This window comes from Ochlerotatus camptorhynchus, unplaced genomic scaffold (genome assembly GCF_037179485.1).
Source record: "Ochlerotatus camptorhynchus isolate MF236.1 unplaced genomic scaffold, CSIRO-AGI_Acam_v1.1 ptg000082l, whole genome shotgun sequence".
In the NCBI taxonomy this organism is placed as follows: domain Eukaryota; kingdom Metazoa; phylum Arthropoda; class Insecta; order Diptera; family Culicidae; genus Ochlerotatus; species Ochlerotatus camptorhynchus.
The window spans coordinates 1,966,094-1,989,200 of NW_027040572.1; the positions used below are offsets into that span (position 1 = coordinate 1,966,094).

Genomic DNA, 23,107 nt, shown 5'->3' on the forward strand with positions numbered 1-23,107 from the left:
AATCGCCTCGAGGTTGCTGTTCGGTTAATTTTTCTACACAGAAATCAACTATTGAATTTTTCCAAGGAGCGGCAAGACGCTTCATCGCAGGATATTTTTCTATAGTTCTGTATTTCTAGTTTCAATCGAGCTATCGTTCAGGCTTTTTTGGAATTCTTTGAGATTGTCGAAATTACTGGATTTTGAGTCATCCCCGTGAAGTTCAAATATATGCTTAAGAACAATTTCGGCCACATGGTGTCGACAGGCCAGTGCCAGCATGTTTTTGCTTAGTAGCTCGGGTAGCTGGTTTATCACACCTACGTTGTGTCGCGAGTTTACCGCAGTGGTATCAAAGCACATAGCTGAAACTCGCTCAACTATACCCCAATCTTCGATGACATCTTTTATTGTCGTTGCCTCGATAATCGCTGTCCCTTTCGAAAGGGCTGGGACGGCCAACAACTTGGACACGTTTTCACCAGTTACCAATATTGGTAGGCGATCTACTTTCTTCCCGTTTATGTCCGGCAGAAGCTTACCATCCCAATGAACGGTAAGTGGAACGTTCGGTTTGAAATGGGCTCGAATCTGACATGTCAATGATAAATGATAATTGGTATAATAACGTGCAAATAGAATCATATCAGAAGTTAACCTACCTCTTCGGTCAGCTTCTCACGGTGTTTCATACGATGGCGTCTGATCGAGCTGTAGTTTACTGCATAATTGTTTTTGGAAGAGTCGATAAGTTTATCCTTGATAAGCGCATCCAATAGCATTCCTGCGCTTCTATCCGTCATGCCAATGCTGTCTAAAGTAGCAGTCACGGTAGACGTCAATAGTTTGATTTTTTTACGAGACCTGTCTTCATTGCCATGTGATGAACCCGGTTCCGATGTAAGATTATGGAACAGTATATCTTCCGTTTTACCGCTGATGTTTGCATCATGAATACCCTAAAGTTAATAAATGTATTTTTCTGTCAGAACATTATGTACTGCCAATTTAGTTTAACGGTAAGAATGATTAAAATACCATCTCTGCTTGAGGAATCAATAAACAGTTAAATTGTTCCGATAATTTACGAATGAATTGCTGCCGCCGGTAGATGTCACTCTGATTATTCCGTTTTTTAATTGATTGTAGATCTGCAAATAAATTATTTATTATATAATATATTTCACAATACTTATATGCAACTACATACATCGCCAGGCCTCAAAAAGCCGATTAATCTCCTTTTTAATTGCATCACTTCGCTTCAGGTTATCCACTAGCAGGTTTCCGACTTTTTTGGTCGTTGCTGTGAGACTTTCATTTATGGAAATCTTGTCAACAAGTCGGAAAAAGAAAAACACCTGCAATGTATCTCTATTGGTCGGAATCTTCTGCAAAACAAAGTCTGCTTTCACCGGTCCCACGAGGAACACATTCAAGTTAGAACGCAACACCTTTTCTGTACTCATGATGCGGTTTCTTACGTGATTGACATATTGAAAACAAATACATTGGCTTGGCTTACTACACTCTAACTTGAAAGTACTCATTAATGAGTAAAAAAAGACCCATTTTGAAGAAAAGTGGCTTAACTCATTAATGATTAAACAATTTTACCCATTAATGAGTATCTGTTACCCATTAATGATTAACAATTACTCATTAATGGGTAACAGATACTCATTAATGGGTAAAAAATTTACTCATTTAATGAGTTAAGCCACTTTTCTTCAAAATGGGTCTTTTTCAACCATTTATGGGTACTTTCAAGTTAGCGTGTAGGGATAATTTCCTCATACCAGTGTTGGCAGATAAACTAATAAATCATGAGTGGAAAAGTTATGTCTTTAAGTTTTATTGAATAACATTTTTTCTATAAGTCGTACAAAATTTCGGTCCACCACAAAGTTGTAGCTGACAAAATTTTCTATAAGTGCAAATAACAAATATGTCCTCAAACCGCCATGCAGGATGTTTAGAATGATACCAACGAAAAACTTGATTTTCCCATAGTAATTCCCATATGAATTTCAAAAGGTTTGTGCGAAGTCAGGTTGTAACCAAATGGGCTCAAATTTTGGCTAGATGATTAGGACCCAATATGGGATCGTTTAAGACTTGTGGAGCAAAAACTTCCAAATTTGCATCAGTCTAATGCTCACTGTCGTAATTAATACAATATCTGAAGTAAACAAACGGAAGAACTGATATGTACGTAATTAGACGAGAAGAAAAATGAACTAGCAAATGAATATGCGTTCTGTAAAATGATAACGAGCTGTTAAAATCTGATCAAATAAAGGTCATTCGAGGTCTAGCCGTGAGACGATACGGAGTCATATGATAGCTGGTGTTTTGTGTGTGTGTGTGTCATCCTCTATCCCTCACCCAGCCGGGGGCGTTGGACAAGTAGAATTGCGAATAATTTGATCAAATCTCATGCTCCGTAATGGTGCCCTTTATGTTGTGAAAACTAGTACTTCAAAAAGGGTAACTTTTGAGGCAAGACAGGCCCCCTTATTCTGCGAGTCACGTGACTCTCTGTCACCGGTGAGGTGACAATTGTCACCTCGTGTGAGGTGACTCTCCATGTAAATCAAATGGAGAGTCACCTCACACGAGGTGACTATTGTCACCTCACCGGTGAGAGAGAGTCACGTGACTCGCAGAATAGGGGGGAGGGTGTCCTCAACAAGTTAAGGGAACAGGATGCACTAGATGTCCACAACAGGTACAGCAAAACATCACATAGCACCCTTATTCACACTAACTACTCAGAGGGTAGAAGGTCAAGAAGAGCCACCGCCGCCAACTAAAGCTTGAACCTGGTACCTGGGACTCCCACGATATACCCGCGGTCAGCAGACGATGCCCTGTGCGTATTTAGTATGTAATATGTTTTATTTGCATACACAAAATGTTTGAAGCCATGCGTCATCTAAACCGTAATTTGCATCACCACAAATACACTTGTCAACAATCTTCAACTGGAACGTACTCACCAAATCACTTCACCCGGGAGTGCATTCCCGATGCTTCCACGCATATTTTTCTCTCCACTCCAACCACACAACAACCAAATATCACTTTTCTTCACTTTTCTTTTTCTAGACACTCCGTGTACAAAGCAATGCACATCGCAAAACCCTAACAATAGATCAGCGCCGTGCTCATCACCGCGTAAACAGAAATTAAAATTTTCACTCGCGATGCCACAAATTTTTGGTCCGGGAGAAACAATCAAACCACGCAGTGCCAAATCTTCTGATTCAAATGATAGCTGGTGGTTTAAATCTAAAATATTAGGAAAACAAAGCTTGTTAGCGAGAACCGAAATATGTCCACGCAAACCCAGAGCACTATCGGGAAAATGAGAATTGGTCCTACCCGATGGTGTTGGTTTGCGTGGGCGTACTTCGGGTCGCGCGAAGGCCTAACAAGTTTTGTTTATAAAAGTTGATAGATCCTTTCATTTAATGTTACGCGAGAGATCCAGATATAACATTAATGACCTTCACTAAGACGCCATGCATCCAGTCAGCCGGAACAGTCGCGGCGTCCCAGATATTACAGAATAGTTGTTGCAACATTTTTGCGGCTAGGATGGCGTCAGTTTTGAGCATCTCTGCTTCGGATAGCTGCTTCGATCTCCTGCAGTGATGCTCGGAGTTGACGCGAATGACAGATCATGCCAATATGTTAGTGGCTGGTTAGCCATCAAAACTTGAAGACCTTGTTCGAAGTGCTTAATATAACGTTTCTGCTGGTCAATAAGGTCGGTAAATAGCTGTCAAGGCCCTTATTACCGATGTAACTTCACGGTGAAGTGATAACTTATCACTCACGGTGAAGTGATTTCCATTTGATTTACACGGTAATCACTTCACCGTGAGTGACAACTGGTCACTTCACTTCGTTTTCACCGTGAAGTGACATCGGTAATAACCCAACAAACAATTTTTGCTGCAGCTTAGCTTATACAGGCAAAAATTTGTTACATAAGGCAAATTTTGGCTGTATAAGCTAATCTGCAGCTAAAATTGTTTGTTGGGAAGGCCCCAAGTCTTTCACTGATTCATCCGTGCTCCACTCAGGCGTCGTAAAGGAGGCGGATATCGTCAGTTGTTGCGGCTTTCACCCCTTCGTTGGCCAGGGAGTCCATCACGACTGCGGGGCTTATTACGGATGTCACTTCACGGTGAAAACTTGTCACGGTGAAGTGAATCCCATTTGATTTGTACGGCAATCACGGCTCTTATTCCGAATATCACTTCCTTATCACCGTTTAGTGACACCCGTAATAAGGCCCGCAGGGGGCCGCAGGTGGGCCGGAACAAGAATTTTATGAGCAGTAAATGTGTTGAATTCTGCATTCTAGGATGATATTTTCATGTTTTAAACGATCGCTTACGCCCATCCATATGATTGCAAGTGTTCAATTTAGTGGTGTTAGGGTTCGGAGGTAGGGGTATTAAGGGCAACGGCATTTGGGGTAATGTAGCACAACCGGCTAGTTCGCTATAGAGTCGTTAGTAATAATTGTCATATGGCCCTATTATGTAAGTCAAATCGAGCGTCACTTATGGTCACTGACTGGTCTAATTTGGTATAACTTCTCGACTCGACTTACATAATAATAATCGTCATGAAAAATGTCATCAAGATTGTCTGTAACAAATTGTAACTCCCCAGTCTGAATATGACATTATTACGGCCATGATCATCAGTAAGGATTTCATTCGAAAAATCAATTCAATTTTGTTAGGTACCATTTATTATTACTTTAAAACTAATGTGTCACAAACTGGCACACTGTCCAGAAGAGGTCCAAACGCCAAGTAAGATAAATTACGACAACTAGTATGGATACTTTCACTATCCAATCGATACTGAATCCGCTACTACTACTATCATCACTATTATTAGAAACAGTTATTTGAAATTCTTCGCAATTATGCAATCCAAGATCAAGTCATTCAAGCTTTGCTTTTCTGTTCCAAGCATCACTTCACAGTTGAATTAAAATTTGTTTTGTTAATTCTTTCCTTTTCAGAGCGTTCTGTCATAACATACTTCCAAAACCGAACTACCAAGTTACTGCGTAAAATCCCTCTTGGCGAGGATCATCTAGGCAACCATGGGCAGGAAAGAGCTAAACTTTGGAAATGCTTGGTTTGCAATGTGGCGTACGGAACAGAATAGCAGAGCATTGAACGATTAAGAAATTATTTAAAATTTACCAACGTCGTCCGCCTTGGCCACCGCCATATCCACCACCGAAACTTCCCCTGTTTCCACTGAATCCACCTCCACCTCGATTTCCACCGAATCCACCTCGGTTTCCACCGAAACCTCCCCGATTTCCACCAAATCCACCACCGCCGTTGTTGAAGCGGGAACCACCGCCACCACCGCCGCCGAACCGGTTACCATTGTCCGAGCGTGGGAATTTATTCGAATTGGAACGCGCCTGATCCAACGGAGTCAAACCAGTCTCTCGCTTGATATCGCAGTCTCCGGCATCGAACACGCACAGGTCCTTAACCACATCGATCAAATTTTGGTAGCGCTCTTCCAGCCGATTGACTTCCTCGGGACTTTCGGAAATGCGAATCAACAGATCTTGTAGCACCGGTCGGAGCGTAACAATCAGCGCCGCCTGATGGGGATCCATTTCGAAGTTCATCCAATTGTCGAGGCGGACCATGTTGTCAACCCATTCGACCTTCTTGCTACCGAACAACAGTAAGTGAATCGGGGAGACCATCGACATCTGCTTGCACGAAACGGCTCGGGTACGAATCTTCTCTCCAAACACGAACATCGGATAGGGGAATGTCACCTGCAAATTGCTGCAATTGACTGAAGTTTTGTGGAGCAGGGCAGCCTTCGATTCTGTGGTCAACACCTTACGTTTCTCCTTGTGGACGCACACGTTCGGGTAGAGACCAATGCACAACAAAGACAAGGCCATATCCAATCGTGGGTCGTCCTCATTCGGGTCGAAACCCATTTCAATCATAGATTCTTCTGGGAAGCCGGCCTGCGAGAGCAGTTCCAACAATTGACGCTTGGCTTCAGACATGACACGGAGTGTCGACATCTGGAGTCCCTTCCACTCGCAGAACTGGACTTCCGCTTCCTCGCTGCGCCGACGCTTCTCGTTCCACATCTGTAAATAGGGAATAGGATATTTGTTACACAGAATTCTATCGACACCTGTCAAATTAGAAAACTCACTCTGTAAGCAGTCAGCATCGCAACGTAATCCGAGTTCCTCTTTCCACTGAGCGCCTTCTGGTGGGTCATCAAGCGACGCTGTCCAACGTCCAGTTGGAAAATTTCCGAAAACGTCCCGGAGTATGCAGCCATCGTTGCCACCGGGTCGCACACTCCGAAGAGGGTACTCAAAATCATCATCTTACCCAGCCGCGGTTCGATGGGCAAGCGAGCCAGGATGCGACCGAACGGAGTCAGCTCTTCGGCAGCATCCAAACACTTCATCTCCTTCAGCATCACCTCGGCCTCGATGACGGCATCCAGTGGTGGTGGTTCAATGGCCTTGGACAAGAACTGTCCAATCGAGCCCAGACGGAGCAACTTGATGCTGAGGGCCAGCTCGTGCAGCGGAGTGCGGAACATTTCCGGTGTCATGTGTTCGTCCAGCTTCTCGAAGCGGGCCCTGGAGCACAGTGTGAAGCACTTTCCGGGGCGGACCCGACCGGCACGACCCTTTCCTGTTGGAGAAATTTTGATTCGGTTACAATCATCCATTGAAAATAATAGTGTTTGCTACAGGGTCCGGATCGGAGTTTCATTCCTACCGTACAGATAATCTCTAGGGCAGTGAACCTCAATGGTCATATGCAAACTTTAGGGGTATGGATTTTCATACTAGTTCCAGGTGACTCTCAGTACATGTTCTAAAAAGAGACTACTGAAGGTCTCTCTAAAGATTTTCACTTATTAACCCCAAAGGTAAACCCAGAAAACTTCAAAGTATAGCCCTTTACGTCTATGAATCATAGACTTTAAAGGAAGGACAACCGGGGATTTGTTGGAGTTTTCAATCAGTGGCATCTGGAGGCTATGGTGTATACCAGCCTTAAAACGATAAGCTAACGATTATGTGTAGCGCTCGAAGAATGAATGTTTGTATATTATAGTTGTTGACACTTGATAAGCGAAAAATTGCCCTCTGATCGGCATGGATTCAACAAGTGGCCTCACTTTTTACTTGTTCAACTGCTTTGAAACCGTTATTTAGGGTCATATTTACATTCAAATCAGTTTCAAGAGGCACAGGATCACTGATTTGTATCCATTGCAAGCATTTTTTTATTTGTTCACGTTTTGAGAGTTGTTGAACAGGTAGATTGAGGTTAGGGCGACGCCCCTGGATGCAACTATCACAGACCATCAAGTACCAAGTAACTACACCTAGAAGATGCAATGACCAGTCGATCTCTTCAACAGTTCTAGGTGTATTTAGAAAATATCTTCATGGAGAAGGTCGAAATGTCTTCACATGTCTACATAGCTACTTTTCATATTTGCGAAGGGCCCCGAAGTGTTCAGATTTATAAAATGTTGTCTTTACAGAAGCTTCGGGAAGTTGAGAAAACATAATTTAATTTCAAGGAACGTAGAAGTTCAAGAACCTTAAAATAAGTGTAGCATATTTTTTAGGAGTTCACTGGTCCTCTTAGAATCCGGACACTTTATTTATTCTATAACAGCGCCTATAGTGGTCAGATTAAGAATGTTTTGACAGCGATTTAATTTGAAAGTACACGTGTTTCAGTGATGAAAGTTTCCCCTCGATACGTACAGTATTAAACAAGTTGTACTAGGGTAAATGCTCCTATAGTTGCGGTACGTTGGAAGCGTTAGGTTCCTATAGCTGTGTATTGAGTCTCCATGCACAACTATATGAACCTAACACTTATAACATACCGCAACTATAGGAGCGTTCCCCTAGATGGAAGACGAGAAAAGAAAATTGATCCTACTTTCAAAACAAATTGCTGTCAAAACCTTCTAAATCCGTAAATAATAGCCAAAGCTAACAGGCAAATCGGATTAATTATTAAGTTCTCTGATGGGAGTTTCGGGATCCTGCCTGCCTGACAGTTCTATACTATTCTATAGTGCGATCGGTCTTGGAATTTGGTGTATGGTGTCCGTATGAAACAGTTTGGATAGCGAGGATCGAGTTTTTTTAGAGGAAATTCGTTCGTTACGCTCTTCGCCACCTTCCTCGGAAGGATCCAACGAACCTTCCACCCTAAGAATATCGTTACCAACTCCTGGGTATTGAAAATCTTGAACGTTGGCGGAAGATTAACCGGGCCGTTTTTGCAGCAAAGTACTGAACCACGAGCAACTAATTACGGATTACATGATACGGTTCATGTCTGCACGTTTCAATGAATTCTATGTAGTATTCGACTTTAACTGCACAGCGGAAATCTTTCGTAACCGGATTCAACGTAGTCTGCTGGATAGGTGACGATCCGGTTCGACACATTTTTATTGTTGTTTATTGTTTATTGAAAAATTCCTGACAATTATTGTCTAAATGAATAAAACTTAAACTAAATAGTTACGGTCAACGGTACGGAAAAGGTCAAGTAGCCGATGACGAAACAAGTCAGCTGATACATTGAAGTCGAACATATAAAAAAAGTTGTTGAATTGCCGGCTGATTGCTCGAATTGGCTCGTGTTATGTATAATTCCGGCTCCGTAATTCCAAAAACAGAAAGTCGCGTTGACGAAGAGATCTCTCAGGGGCATACATATTTAGCTGTGACAGTAGTGTTGGACGGTCAATGTCACCCGTAAGCAGCTTTCCAGCGAACATAGCTTGAGCGACCGTTCGTCTCACTATGGCTCGATTCCCAGGAGACGGCAACGCTCCTCGTACGGTGGAAAGTTCGTTGGGTCATGCCAGTTGAGGAAACGAAGAGCATATCTCACAAACTTGCGTTGAACGGATTCAAATCTAGTGATCCAACTAGCATGGAAAGGGCACCAAACAACTGAACTTGACTCCAATAAGGATTGCACAAGCGAGCAGTAAAGGTACCTGAGGCATAGCGGGTCACGAAACTCGTCGGCAATTTTGAAAATAAAGCCCAATTGTCGATTAGCTCTGGAGATGATGTCATTGTAGTGGATTCTGAAAGTGAGTCTGCAGTCCAAGGTAACGCCGAGATCCTTTATGTGCTCTACACGAGCAAGACAGCGTCCGTAGAGAACATGATTGGTTCGATTTTTCCATGATAGGAAATAATGTAACATTTTTCTATGCTTAGACTTATCAAATTTCTTGAGCACCAGTCAGCAAAAATACCTAACATATTCTGGAGATCCCAGCAGTCCGAGAGGCTTTTAATAATTTTGTAGATTTTCGTATCGTCTGCATAGAAAACGCGGCATCCTAATGGTATCAGCAAGGCGACGTCGTTTAAAAAGATCGAAAATAGTAGCGGTCCTAGGTTACTGCCTTGCGGAACTCCCGAGTTGTTTGAGAAAACATCCGATCCCGACGCGCCAATCTTGACATGTACATAGCGATTCATCAAGTAAGATCTGAACCAATCCACAGCAGTTGACGAGATGCCAAGTATCTCCAGCTTGACCAGCAAGATATTATGGTCCACCGTGTCAAATGCAGCTTTTAGATCCATATACGCAGCATCGACTTGCCATCCTGAATCCATGCATCGCAGACAGTTAGAAGTGAACTGCACCAGGTTCGTGGACACGGAGCGCTTCGGGTAGAAACCGTGTTGTTCTGTATCGATATAATTTTTGCAGCGTGCGAACAGAGCACCATTTATGATAATCTCGAACAGTTTTGAGCAGGCACACAGGGAGGTGATTCCACGATAATTTATGACATTCCGTTTATCTCCTTTTTTGTACACTGGGAACAGATAAGAAAGTTTCCAGCGGCAGGGGAACTCACATTGCTGTGCCGAGAGATCCACAACGTTTTAGAACTGATGACGGAATGCCACATGCAACAACTTTCAATCAGTAAATTGTTGCAAGACGGTGAGTAGCTGTCCATTTAATGTAGGGGGAGGAGGGCCATAGTAGTCAGGTGGGGTATAGTGGATTTTAGCAAACAATTATGCAAACCGAAGAAGATCGAGTCTGATCGATTCTTCATTTGGCGTGGAACTACTCAATGGAAGCTGAATACCCGGGTACCCCGTCACGCACGGATAATATTGGTTCTGTTCCTTTAAAATCATCTGAAACTTGTACACGAAGCTCGGGTACTCTGAAAGTTATACCCGCTCTAGATTTACCACTGCGCAGTGTTTGTATTTCGCAGTAACTGCTTCAGATATCCCCTGGACTAGTAATTTAAGTGATCTGATCTGAGTGTATCCCAGACCTTTCCCGTGAAGACCTGTTATCAAATGCACTGATTGAACTGTCCCTAAATTAATCAAAGTCCTGTGGGATTGTTCTAAACTGAACTGAATGTGATGTCCTCTAAGTCCCTTTCTCTCCAGAGCTTCTGCAGTGGTTTCCCATGAATTAAATTATCTTTTCCTTTTAAAACCTCCAAGTCCTGTCCCAGTCTTCAGAGAGATGGTAATTCCAGTATCTTTAACACTTTAACATTGAAACCTCAAACCCCCAGGATAAAAAAATCACCCAGGCCCACGTACTATAACCATAAAAAACAGCCAAATCTGCCACTACTTACTTTGCTCCAAGTTCGTCCTGGCGGCCCAAACCGTCGCATAACTGGTCATATTGTTGTGCGACGTGAACAGCTTCATCCTGGCCTTGCACACATCGATCACATACACAACATCGTCGATCGTGATCGACGTTTCGGCGATGTTCGTTGCCAGGATAACCTTTCGCGTATTTCCAAAGTGATCGAACACCTTCCGCTGGTCCTCGCGGGGAAGCTGCGAATGCAGCGGCAAAATGATGCACTTGGAACCACCGAACTGTGGCTTGCTTTGCAGATACTTCATCAGCGCAAAGATCAAATTCCATCCCGGCAGGAACACCAGCACAGCTCCGGGTACATTTTGAGAATCGATGAAATTCAACAAGCTCTCAATCAGCTCGAAGGAAACTTCCGATTCCGACAAGCGAGCCATAGCGTTCTTCGTTTGTATGTTGTACTTCCGCTCATCGATCACCGCGTTCAGATTGGACGTATCCGCTTCACCGCTGAGCTTGAGAGTTGCGTCCTCACCTCCTTCCTCGTCATCATCCTTTCCTCCTCCGCCATTACGCTTGCGCTTCCTGTTATCCAGCGGAGGAACAAAGTTCATCATCTCAATGCAATCTTCCAAGAAGTGTTGGTCGACTGGGAATGTCCTTCCGACGACTTCAATGCACGGACAGTTTCCAAAGTAGTCGGAAAACAGCGTCGTGTCGATCGTAGCGGACATGAGGATAACCCTCAGATCCGGATAGGTGTGTAACATGTCACGCAAGACGACCAGAATAAAGTCGCTATTGACGTCACGTTCGTGAATCTCATCCACGATAACGTGCGACACACCCCGCAATCCAGCTTCTAGCTTTCTCAACAGAACACCAATCGTACAGAACATGATCGAACCGTACGGTCTCGGGAGAACCGATTCAAATCGCACCGAATAACCAACTGACTCGCCCAAGTTCTCACATCGTTCATTGGCGATACGTTCGGCCACGCTAACGGCACTGATTCTTCTCGGTTGAGTCACGCAAACGTTACAGTACGCTCCCTGTCCGGAGTTGATGTAATCCTCCAGGATGAACTGCGCAATTTGCGTCGTCTTACCGCAACCGGTATTACCGCGGATCAACACCACCGGATTTTCATTGATCGCCTCCATAATTTTATTCCTCACTTTGGCAATCGGTAGCTCCTGGCGAGTTCGCATACTCTCCTGCAGCTGAGTATCCTGCTGAGCACGTTCTCGAGCACCCTGCATCAGATCTTCACTCAATTGCTCCAGTGTTGCAGTGGCCAGGTAACCTTCGTCGATGTTGCAAGCAGTCCATGGGTTCCAGTTCGGCACCGGCGGGGACCACGGAATAACCGAAGCCTGTTGGGTCAGATTCACCGATTGTGGCTTGTAGTGCACATCATCCGAGGGATGCAGCAGACTGACCGGTTCGCCAGTGCCACCCTTCTGTTCGATGTTAACCGGACGGATTTCGACATCCTGCAGGCACTGCTCAATGCGTTGCTCCAACTGTTGCGAGATGCGCACCGGGAATGGCTTCAGCTGTTCTTGACTCCTAAAAATACCAACACAAACGGATTATTGAATCAACCAGAGACAAAAAATAGAGAAAGCCACTTACTTTGCAGTTTTCAGATTGCCGCTGTACGCCTCGATCACACCCAAGTGGAACATCTGACGAATCAAAGACAGGGCACAAGACTTGCTGGCCGATTGCTTGTTCGAGCCGGACTCACGACCGGTGACGTTACGGCGCAACTGCTTGACGTAGATGGTCATTTCGGCCATGAAGCTTCTGCAATAGGTAATCGAGCAATGAGAGAGGGAAAAGAAAATAATTGCTATGCCTTATCTAAGCAAGGGAATAGAAATCTATACATAGAAATTAGCGTTGCATTTACATATATTGAGGTCTCATAGGGGTTATAGGTTTCATAGTTTTCCAACGACATTGACTCTTTTCAAATCCCTGAATCACTCGATCAAGTGATTGTTCTGAGCGCTGTTTTTTTATTTGCTTGTAACTCGATCGCAGTTTTCGTTGCCCTTGGAAGCAAATAATTTGCTAATAAAGGGTTGTTCGGTCTGGGAAGGCACTTTCCCTTTCGGCAGTGGACTGTATCGGCAATGATTGGTGGAGGAGGCAAGCGTCGATCTAAATCAATCTCTTTGAGCTCTGAAAAGAGCTGGGGGTGGGTTTCAACGCTTGCTCCGAACCAGGGATGTGTGCTTGGTAATTATTTAAACGGCGAACGGCTACGCTAGTAACTACTTTATTTCTCTACTGCTTTTGTTTACAAAGGTTTGCTTTCTTCTGCTGCTTGCTGATGCTTACTCGTGGCCGGTCAAAAGGTAACTGATTGTCAGTTTGCCTAATGGGTGCCACTTTTATAGGAGCGCGCTGTCTGCGCATGGTGATATGGACGTCGCTGATTGGTTAGTGTTGTTTGTCGCTGTTCGTCAGCGGCGATTGTCAAGATGGTTGGTTCACTTTCGGCGGAGACGGAACAAGGGTTGATATTAAGAACACCGTTAAGTTTTCCTTCGGGAATGAAAGTGCGAAAACCATCATGGGTAGAATTGCTGGGTTAAAATGGAAGCCACATACGGGATAACTGCCGGCGCCGGTGGTGTAGTGGTAAGCGTGACTGCGTCATCTGGATCAAGGATGTTCTCCCATACCATGCTAGACAATACATCTATGATGCTACGGTGGTCAGCTTTACGGAAGTCATAAGAAACCGTAGCAGGATAGTCGTCGAAATCACGCACGAGTTTGTCCTCAACAGTGACAATTAGAGGAGGGGACATTAAAAGTTAACTGCGCACTAGGAGCAATCGACTACATTCAACCAGAGGATTGATCCCCGTAGGACGGGTCTATGATCGGAGCTACTACACCAAGCGCGACATAGCTGCTTGTAAGGGATTCAGTTGGACTGATTTGGTGAGATTGTTCCTTTTTTCTACTTTTGTCAATTTAAACTTAATTTCTATGAATGCGTATCGTTTGGAATCGTTTGATTCGGATGAGACTCTTAACTTTTATTTTTTCACATTGTGTTTCAATCGGTATTCTTAAGAACTTCACAAAATAAGGTCCCAATATTTAAATTGAGCAGCTCGACTAGCCTGGTGGCTGCCGCTTTTGCTTACTGAGTAGAAGACCGTGGGGGATCCACATTGTAAAGATTCCCTAGTGTCAGCTTTTCTACAGGCTGGAGTTGTTGTTTGAACCATTTAGTTATCAATTTAATTTATCTGTATAACAATTATTCACAAGCATTCTTCCAGGTTAATTCAAGAATAAATTGATGATGATAAATCTGTCTAATATTTACATTACAGTTATGACCCGATCTTGTCAACCTCTCCGCGCATCAGACTGTTATTTTTCAATAATTCCACATAATTGTAATTTCATACCTTCCTCCTTCAAGATGAATGTTTAAGGTACACAAACTTTGCTAGCTGACAAAATGGGGTCATTGCTGTATAATTATTCTCTTTTTGCAGCCTTCATTCAGACTGGATCTATTGATTTAAATTATTTGAGTTTTCTTCCAGCTCTTTGATGACGGAACATCATTAGATTTATACTGTAATGATTCACTCTTACAGCTTTCACCCTGGTTTTGTCTGTTGATTTGATTTGTTTGAATTGGTTTTCAGCTCTTTGGTGTTGGCAGTCGCGGGCGATCAATTTTGCTCATGCTCATGCTCTAAGTTTATTTTCAGCATTTCAATGATGGAACGTCTTCAGATTTATATTATAATGGGGCTTATTACGGGTGTCACATCACGGTGAAAAGTTGTCACTTGTCGTCACGGTGAAGTGATTCCCATTTGATTTGTACGGTAATCACGGCTCTTATTCTGAGTATCACTTGCTTATCACCGTGTAGTGACACCCGTAATAAGGCCCAATGATACACCATTTGGTTTTGGCTTCGGGCAAATCCAAGTATAATGCATGATAACACTGATTCATTTAAAACCATGGTCGCATCACTTATCAAGGTGAATCCTGATCCAACGAACCCAACTTACTATCAAAATCTCCTTTCCTGTGTCTTTTGTTGGGGTGCAGAGGTAAACACGGCCCACAAACAACAAAGGTCACTTTAATATTCCTTCCCTACTCCCACCTGATTGCAAGGACGTGGCCGGCGCCGTTATTGATCTACAAAATATAGAGTCACTGAAACTTGTACAATGAGAATGGACGGTCACTCCCAGCCCCATTCAATTGATTCATTGTACAATTTCACTGATTCTGATCAATCGCGGAGTAGCAACCATTGATATGTGCAGTCAATCTAAGCTAAGCTAAGCTATATTTTATTTATTTCATGTAATTATTGCAAATAATAGTTATTCAATAATAGAATCCATATATTCGTACTTTGACGCGAAGCGCTGTGGATTATAAGATGCTCGATGACCCTCGAGGGATCGATTTTACTTACTGAGCAGAAAATCATGGATTTAACCCCAAGCTCTTCCACAGCACAATAAATCGCCACCATCATTTGTATATTTGATACTGAACATTAACCTCGGAAACTATTTGCATATCAAGCGAAAACGTAGTCCTGTATTGTCGCGAAGCGTTATGGTTCTGAGATGCTCGATGACCCTGGAGGGATCGTTTTTGCTTACTGAGCAGAAAATCATGGGTTTCATCCCAAGCCCTCCGAAATGACTCTTAAAATTCATTATCACTAAACAAAATTAATATGTTCTTTCGATAGCCGGCTATCGAGAGATTAAATAAACAACAAATAAACAATACATACTTTTGGTTGCATCGCCAACTTGAGGTGAATCCTAACCGAATACCCTACCCAACCCTCCAACTCCGTAGCACTTATGAGGGTGTCGCTAAGTCGGTGGCCTCTCGTTAAATAAGTACTACATCAACATTTCCTTCCCTATCCCTAGTTATGGTAAAGATGGGCGTGGCCGGGAATAGCGACAGTCATGCTTCTGTTACTCTTGTTTAGATTGGAACCAATGTTTACTCCTCAGCATTATTCCTGAAAGTAGTCTAACTGAGATTTTCAGAAGAGACGTGAGTGTCGCTAGTATCCAATCTACGAAGTATATCATAACAACGCTAACGCTAACGCTAACAGTGACAATTAGAGGAGGGTGATGTGGAACTAGCTTAGTTAGTGCACAAGGAGCCGAGGAAATTAATGGAGCCCTGTCCAGTGTGCTCACGAAGCAGAGGTCCAAACTACGATAATTTTCGTTAACTACATGGTTAATTTGAGAAAGCGTCGCTGCGCTGTAGTTGTCGAGAAGGCTAATAGCTCCTGCGTGAAATGTAGAGCTATCGGGATCTGGATACAAGAATCCGCTATGAGATGGACTCCACGGAACGCCTAGCAGATTGAAGTCACCAAAAATGAATATCTCATCAACTGGAGTGGCACTTTCGATAACTGTGAAAACTGACCGACAGTGAGTATCGATGAGTTAATTGTCGCGGACTTGATCAGGTGGAATGAATAGTGTGCGATCACCCACATTGATGGCTGTCCAAACCTGCTCCACATAGTTCCATGAATCGTTCTCGATGGCCTTTGCCTCCAACCCGCCACGGACAGCTACAAGGACACCTCCACCAGTAGATTTACGGCTGTTGTTAGGATTCCGATCGCAACGAAAGACCTCGTAGTTAGGACCGAAGACTTGACTGGAAAGTGTTCGATAATCGAGCCACGTTTCGCACAGGACAATTATATCGTAGCAACAATCCGATACAGCTAGGCGGTACTCTTCAACATCAGAATGCATTCCACCTGTCTTCAGAACTACCGTAATATGGGGTGAAATCGGGCCAAAATAGAAAAATGATTATGGAAGCAAATATCTTGAATATACAGAAAATTATGACTAAAATATGTCCCTTGAACTCCTGGAGTAATGTGTAGATAACATTAACCAGTTATTTTACTTTAACTGTTTATGTTTGTATTACTTAAGGCGTGAAGTTAACGATTTTACATAGTTGAAGATGGTAAGCGTCAAATAACAGACTTAAAGTGGTATTTTATAGTAGATGTAGAGATGAAAGTATAGAGTTTGTTGATAGTTCCGTTAGTGTGTCAGTGTGAAAATTGTATATAGAGAGTAATAACCGAGCAAGGACAACTTTGAGGAAGGTACGAATCGGGTTAATCATCTCTCTTTACCAAACTCCCCAGTTGAGGAGGGATGCCGAGGAGTTTGGTAAAGACAGTTATAGTGCTGTAAAGTGTCATAATTAGTAGCAAAAACACGTTTTTAAAAATGTTCGCAGGGAAACAAAAGTTTGAACACACTTTTATGTGGATAGACGAGGGTTACACGCGATCTTTAGCCATACATACGAAGTACATTGTGATCATAACCAAGTGTACTTCTAATAGCTACGTTACATATTTTAAGATATTTTAAACAAATTTATGTTTTGGCCCAATGTATACACATAAGGTAGATTTTTTAATTTAATTTTAGTAAAATGAGATATCACTCATTTCTATGACAGTCCTAAATATATCATTTCTGAATATATTCATATGCTTAAAATGGTTTTCCTTGCTAAAATGTGAATGTAGTAAGGTAGGGAACGAATTTTTTTTATTTTTTGGCCCATTGTCACCCCCAGTTACCGTACTTGAAAGTTCCCAACATGTTCTTGAAATTAATGAAACTGCCTTTAAGTTATTTTGTAGTTTGAGATACTAGCCTAATGCTCACAATATTCATCACATTTTGAAACTTCATTCATTCGGACTTCCTAAAGTTTCCCCAATTTTCCTATCGATCTAAAGTTTTAACAATTCGCTGAGGTTCTCGAAACTTCTTTAAAATTAATGTAATTTCTTCTATATTAACGAAACTGCTCTGAGGTTTTCTGTTCTTTCCGGAAGTTCTCGAAACTTCTCTAAAGTTTTTTTTTTTTGTAGTTCTCATGAAGCTGATTGTACTAACCCGATTTTTATTGCACTGTTCTAAAAATGTTTAACTTCTGAACTTATGTGAAGACCTCAGTAATTTTCTAAACATTTCTGATGTTCTCTTAAAATTTGGGAATAAACACCAATAGGCTCCATCTTAATGTTAAATTTCACTCTCCCTTCGTATTTACTATACTAAACTTACCTTATTTCGTGCCCCCTTTTTAGCACCAGCATTCAACATGTCTCACCAGTGCAACTTCCGAACGAATACCAATCCTGTCCGATCGCCATTTCGAACTCCTTTGGGCGAAGAAAAGTAGAAGAAACACAAGATGTAGATCGATTCAATTGTTTGCCTGCAAATTTGTTGCCAAGATGCTATTCAAATGGAGGGGATGTGACTGACTGTTCCCAACATCGATACAGGAATATCCTAGCGGACACAAGAATATTCCTCACGATGCGGGAGGAGGGCTTTTTTCCACCGGGCAAACAATTGGTTCAATCTGCCTTCTACTCATGTTCCACTGCGCAGTTATAGAGGGAGTTCGTTTCCTTCGGATGGTGCACTCGTGAGAATGTTCAACATTAAAAGAAATGGTAAAATTCTACGAGTTCTCTTCGAGAACAGTAAAATTTTAAATTTTGCAAAAACAGAAACAGAAGGGCGAAAAAAGAATAACACATTTCTCCAAATTTCAAAGACAACGAAATGAGGAGAAATGAAACTGAAGATTTTAGGGTTTTTTTTTGTTTTTGTGGATTTACCTGCTATGATCCGGACCAACGGCAGTGTACTTGTAATCTGGATTCATCTTGTTCATTTGCAACCACTGGTTGAGCTTGGCCTTGGCATTTTCGATGGTCCAATTGCCGTGTATTCCGGCATTGACATCCAGCGATTCAGCCGACTCCATGCTGGCCACCTGTTCGGCCAGTTCTTCCTTCGATGGGGTGTACGTATTATCCCGCACGAACGGCCGGTATGCTTGACCCAGATCCGAAGGACCAAGTCCACCCTTGAACACATTTGCCGGGTTGATGTTCATCAACGAGGGTGGTCCTCCGGAGGAAGGTGGTCCTCCAGAGGAAGGAGGTGCTCCTCCTTCAGCATTGCCTCCTGGGGCTCCACCTTCGACTTCCGATGGAATATCCGATGCAGCAACCTTACCGACACGGACCAAATAGTTGACAAAGTCCCGGGCGGCGTTACGCTCGGCGTCTTTTTTGTTGGTGGAGTTGCCAGCACCTACATATGATATCGTAGGGACTCGAGCCTCGCAGAGGAACCGTTGTCGATTCTTGGGACCTTGGGAAATGTATTATATATTTTCCGATATGTAGGAACACTAAAACTGGGTTTTAATAATCTTACCAGTCGGACGCACTTCAAACGTAGGAGACAAGCTACTTTTCTGGCACCATTCGTAGAAGAACGATTTGATATCTTTGCTCGCCATGATTCAATCCGGTGCTCCGGTGAAAATCGATAAACGGGATTTTTCAAACTGCGATTTCTGCTCCAATAGCACGCTTCAATGCGTAAAAAATAGCACAAACTGCACTTCACCTGCTACGCTTTCGATAACACGTAAATTTGCTTCGATTGGCAAAAGATTTTCACCGGAAAACTTCAATCAAAATGCGACAAAAAAACGCGAACTTCGCACTGCACAAAGCACTCGTCCAATATGGCGACGCACCCGGCTGGATTGATCTAGATGAGTATTTGACAGCTAATTTTTAATGTGAACGCACGGTTGAGGCGACTGGCCGCAGCATAGCTGCATGTGTGTTGGTGATAGCGCTCTTAATAACAATGAATCGAATGTGTTCGTGGGAGCTTATATTTACAAACAACAGCCCACGAGCGCGTCGTTCGTCAGTACAGTCGTTCTCAGCTGATCGGTCGCAAGCGAGATTCGTACTACCTATATACTAGAATTTAACCGTTATATATAAGCTTTAACATACTGACAAACACCAGCAGCAATGTCCAAAGGGCCTAAGCGAAACGTCGCGTTCATCAAACCGGACGAACCGGACTTCCTGAAACGGATGAAAGCGCAAATTGGCTACAAGGAAGGCCCGACAGTCGATGCAAAGGTAAAGGAGAATCCTGAATAACTAACAACCTGTCATTAAACTTCCTTTTAACAGCGTCAGAAAATAGAGAACTTCGAAGATTCAGATGACGACGATCGTGAAGAGCGCGAAGACGAGTTGCCCCAGGTGGTGGTCCTGAAGGAAGGAGATCTTACCGCCGAAGAGGCAGCGGTAGTCGAAAAAGGTATGAACACTCACCCTACATAGTTATTCTGCAAAATTTGAAAATTCCGGCATCACCACCATCATATTTCAGAGGAGGAGGAAAAACCGGCCGATCTTACCCAGAAGATTGTGTTCAAATCGAAAAAGTCTAAAGCCGGAGGCAGCAGCCTGGACGACGTCCAGGTTCTGAACCGGAAGACTAAAAAGAAGAAGGAAAAGGAAGCCAAAAGTAAACTATCCTTCGCGGATGATGACGAAGAACAGGAGGACGGTTGAAATGTAGGTAGCTATATACGGTATTAATGGAGATGTGTGTGGTGTCAAATAAATTTTAAGGTCGTTTCAAGGATTTGCCACCAGTTTTTTTTACAGAAAGAAAATTTGTCAAAAGACATGTGTGTCGGGTCATGCTGGCCCTGCCAAATGAGATCTATTATTGAGAAATAAAACAGGTCTACATCTGAAAGACAGCAATAAACGAGAATATATGTAGTACATTTGAAGGTGTTAACCATGGAGCTATTGCAAAATAATGTTTTAGGCGAGATGAACCAGCCATGATCTTCTTCTTCTTAATTTATTTATTTAACGTCGGTCTCTGTTGCGCAATCTAGTGCCAGTCGCAGTCACCGACGGACATCGATTGCCATCCATTGACGGCAATCGAATGTGCAGAAAGGCAGCTTCCACACCTGCATTGGATATCGCACCTATTCAACACACATGGAGCGAGACCAACGGCTTTACTTTCCTTCCGAAAGAAGACAAGAGACCAGAGATTTATATGCCTCAGAAAAATCCCACCGCCCTCGACTGGGATTGAATCCAAACACATTGGGGTGAGCAAGCAGTCACCGGCACTGGCTGACCAGCCATGGTCGTGGGCTATCTCCAAAGAAAAAATAATAATAATATCCCTAACTCAGGGTGATGACTAACGAAAACCGAGAAAAAGTCGGTAATTTATAAAATTCAAATTCAAATAAATTGCGTAATATTGCTATTGATCATCGGAAAGTTCAGCGTACACCAGCTTACGTACGACAACGGCCTAAGACTCATCGGCTTCGCCACCTACAAGAACATGACCAAACCACAGGAGAACTGTGACCCAGTTCGGGACTTAAATCCACTGCGATTGTAGTATATCCCGTGCCCTTAGTTTAGTGCATGTCGTATTTCTCCATCACTATTGATATTGTCAATAAAAGCAATCGTTTAGGGTCCCCTTTACACCGGTGGAAATTAACGATTTTATATTGGCTCACATTGGACTAGCCTGTCGGTCCCAAGTACATCGATTAACGTACCCCATTCATATAGTTAACACTAAGACTAGAAGCTTAGTGTTGGTATAAGCAAGTTTTTCCAGAATTGCATATTTTTGTTTAAAACCTTCGCAATGCATTTGGGAAAACAAAATTTGTTCGAAAAATAAGGTAACATAAAAATCACAAATTTATTTGAAAATCCTTCCGGTAACAACATTACAGCATCCGTTCACGTCGCGAAACATTGCGAATTCTACATACTTTTCATGCAAGTCTGTAATACAATCTCGCATTTCCCAGTTTGGTGCTTACTGGTAAAAGTCAAGCATGTTATAATTCTGTAGTCTGAACAAATCATTAGCAAAAAAAAAGCTTAAGAATGCCCATGGCATCATGAAAATAAACAATATGCGTGATCCTGATTTTTCATTTATTGTTGAAGCATCTTTATTTTCAAAGTGTTCATTCAAGCGAGCATTCAAGCTCAACCGTTCCTGCGGAAAACGTTTGGAAACAATGATCATACCATTGCTGACATTATTGTATATAGGTATTCAATTTGTTTCGTGTGTGGTGATAACAAATGCTTGGAGTCTGCAAAGTACTTCAAACTGACCATGTTCAAAACGTCCAGAATAGACCTCATCATTGACCTCATAAATCATAAAAAAAAGCTTAACATATCTTGCAACATAATGAAAAGCTCATTTCCTTCGTTATGATGGATTATCTATGCTTGCTTTCCACCTAAGCGTTCTACGAGTCAGTGTCAGCAACCCCCGCCGTATTAAACAATTACATAATACATAATACATGTGTACATGTACCTCGGAAAGGGAGGCAGAGAGAGACCAAATCCGCGCCGAGTATATAACAGCTTCAAATGGGAGTACATAATCGTCGCTTGCTCTGTTGCTAAACAGTAGCACCCTCTTTAGAGCGACCATTACTTTCGTAGGCAAATATCCGTTCTAGCGGGGTTCGTCTACAATTTGCGGTGGCGCGCATTCGATGAGCGGCATTTCCGTTTCTCGTTTATGCTGTCAAAGCGTTATTTGAGTTTAGCGCTTTTTGAATTTGACGTGCGCTACTGACGTAAAAAGCCGTTACTAAAATGCATAAAAATGCTCTTGCACTTCAGTAAAAACTGCAGCTTAATACCTTAATACCCCGTACAGACTATGGCCTATATTATGTAATATAGGCTGTCTTGCAATGAGCACTCATACATCTAGTTTTGCAAGACAGTCTATATTACATGATATAAGCCATAGTCTGTACGGGGTATAAATCAATTAGTATATCTAGGAGGATCCCGAATAGAAATTTACATTAGCCCAACGTTTGATTTTGATGTCTACATCAGCATCGAAATCAAATGTATGCCTGATGTCAAACATTAGAAAACATTATGAATTAGTTGTATTTAAGCAACGTAACATGGTGTATACATCAGAAATTTTGGAACAAAATTTTGCCATTCTAATGTCGGTCTGACGTCAAAAATTTCAATCTCTTGACATTAGAACCAAACGTTTTAAGGATGTTTTCTGATGTACATTACGTTAGAACTAAACGTTGTTCGGATGTTTTTATATGTAAACGTTTTCTGATGTTTTCTAATGTAGAAGTTTCCTGATGTTAGAACCAAACGTTTTTGGATGTTTTCGGATGTAAAAAACGTTAGAACTAAACGTTGTTCGGATGTTTTTATATGTAAATGTATTCTAATGTTTTCTTATGTAGATGTTTCCCGATGCTAGAACCAAACGTTTTTTGGATGTTTTCGGATGTACACAACGTTAGAACTAAACGTTGTTCGGATGTTTTCAATTGTACTTCCTGTTTGTTGTTCTCTGATGTTTTCAGATGTACAAAACGTTTAAAGTAAACGTTGTTTGAATGTTTTA

General features: G+C 42.4%; 2 protein-coding genes across 2 annotated transcripts; one reads left to right on the forward strand and one right to left on the reverse strand.

The window, feature by feature from the left end:
* Positions 1–4,735: 4,735 nt before the first annotated feature.
* Positions 4,736–19,334, reverse strand: mle (maleless). Its single transcript, XM_065217953.1, has 6 exons — positions 19,031–19,334; positions 18,424–18,964; positions 12,324–12,497; positions 10,711–12,257; positions 6,220–6,716; positions 4,736–6,151 (listed from the first exon to the last, which is right to left on the reverse strand). Exons 1-6 carry the CDS (start codon positions 19,113–19,115, stop codon positions 5,216–5,218), a joined length of 3,780 nt encoding a protein of 1,259 aa, XP_065074025.1. The 5' UTR covers positions 19,116–19,334; the 3' UTR covers positions 4,736–5,215.
* Positions 19,335–19,549: 215 nt separating this feature from the next.
* Positions 19,550–20,235, forward strand: LOC135698078 (uncharacterized protein KIAA1143 homolog). The gene is made up of 3 exons (XM_065217934.1): positions 19,550–19,761; positions 19,816–19,945; positions 20,018–20,235. Exons 1-3 carry the CDS (start codon positions 19,648–19,650, stop codon positions 20,200–20,202), a joined length of 429 nt encoding a protein of 142 aa, XP_065074006.1. The 5' UTR covers positions 19,550–19,647; the 3' UTR covers positions 20,203–20,235.
* The last annotated feature ends 2,872 nt before the right edge of the window (positions 20,236–23,107 follow it).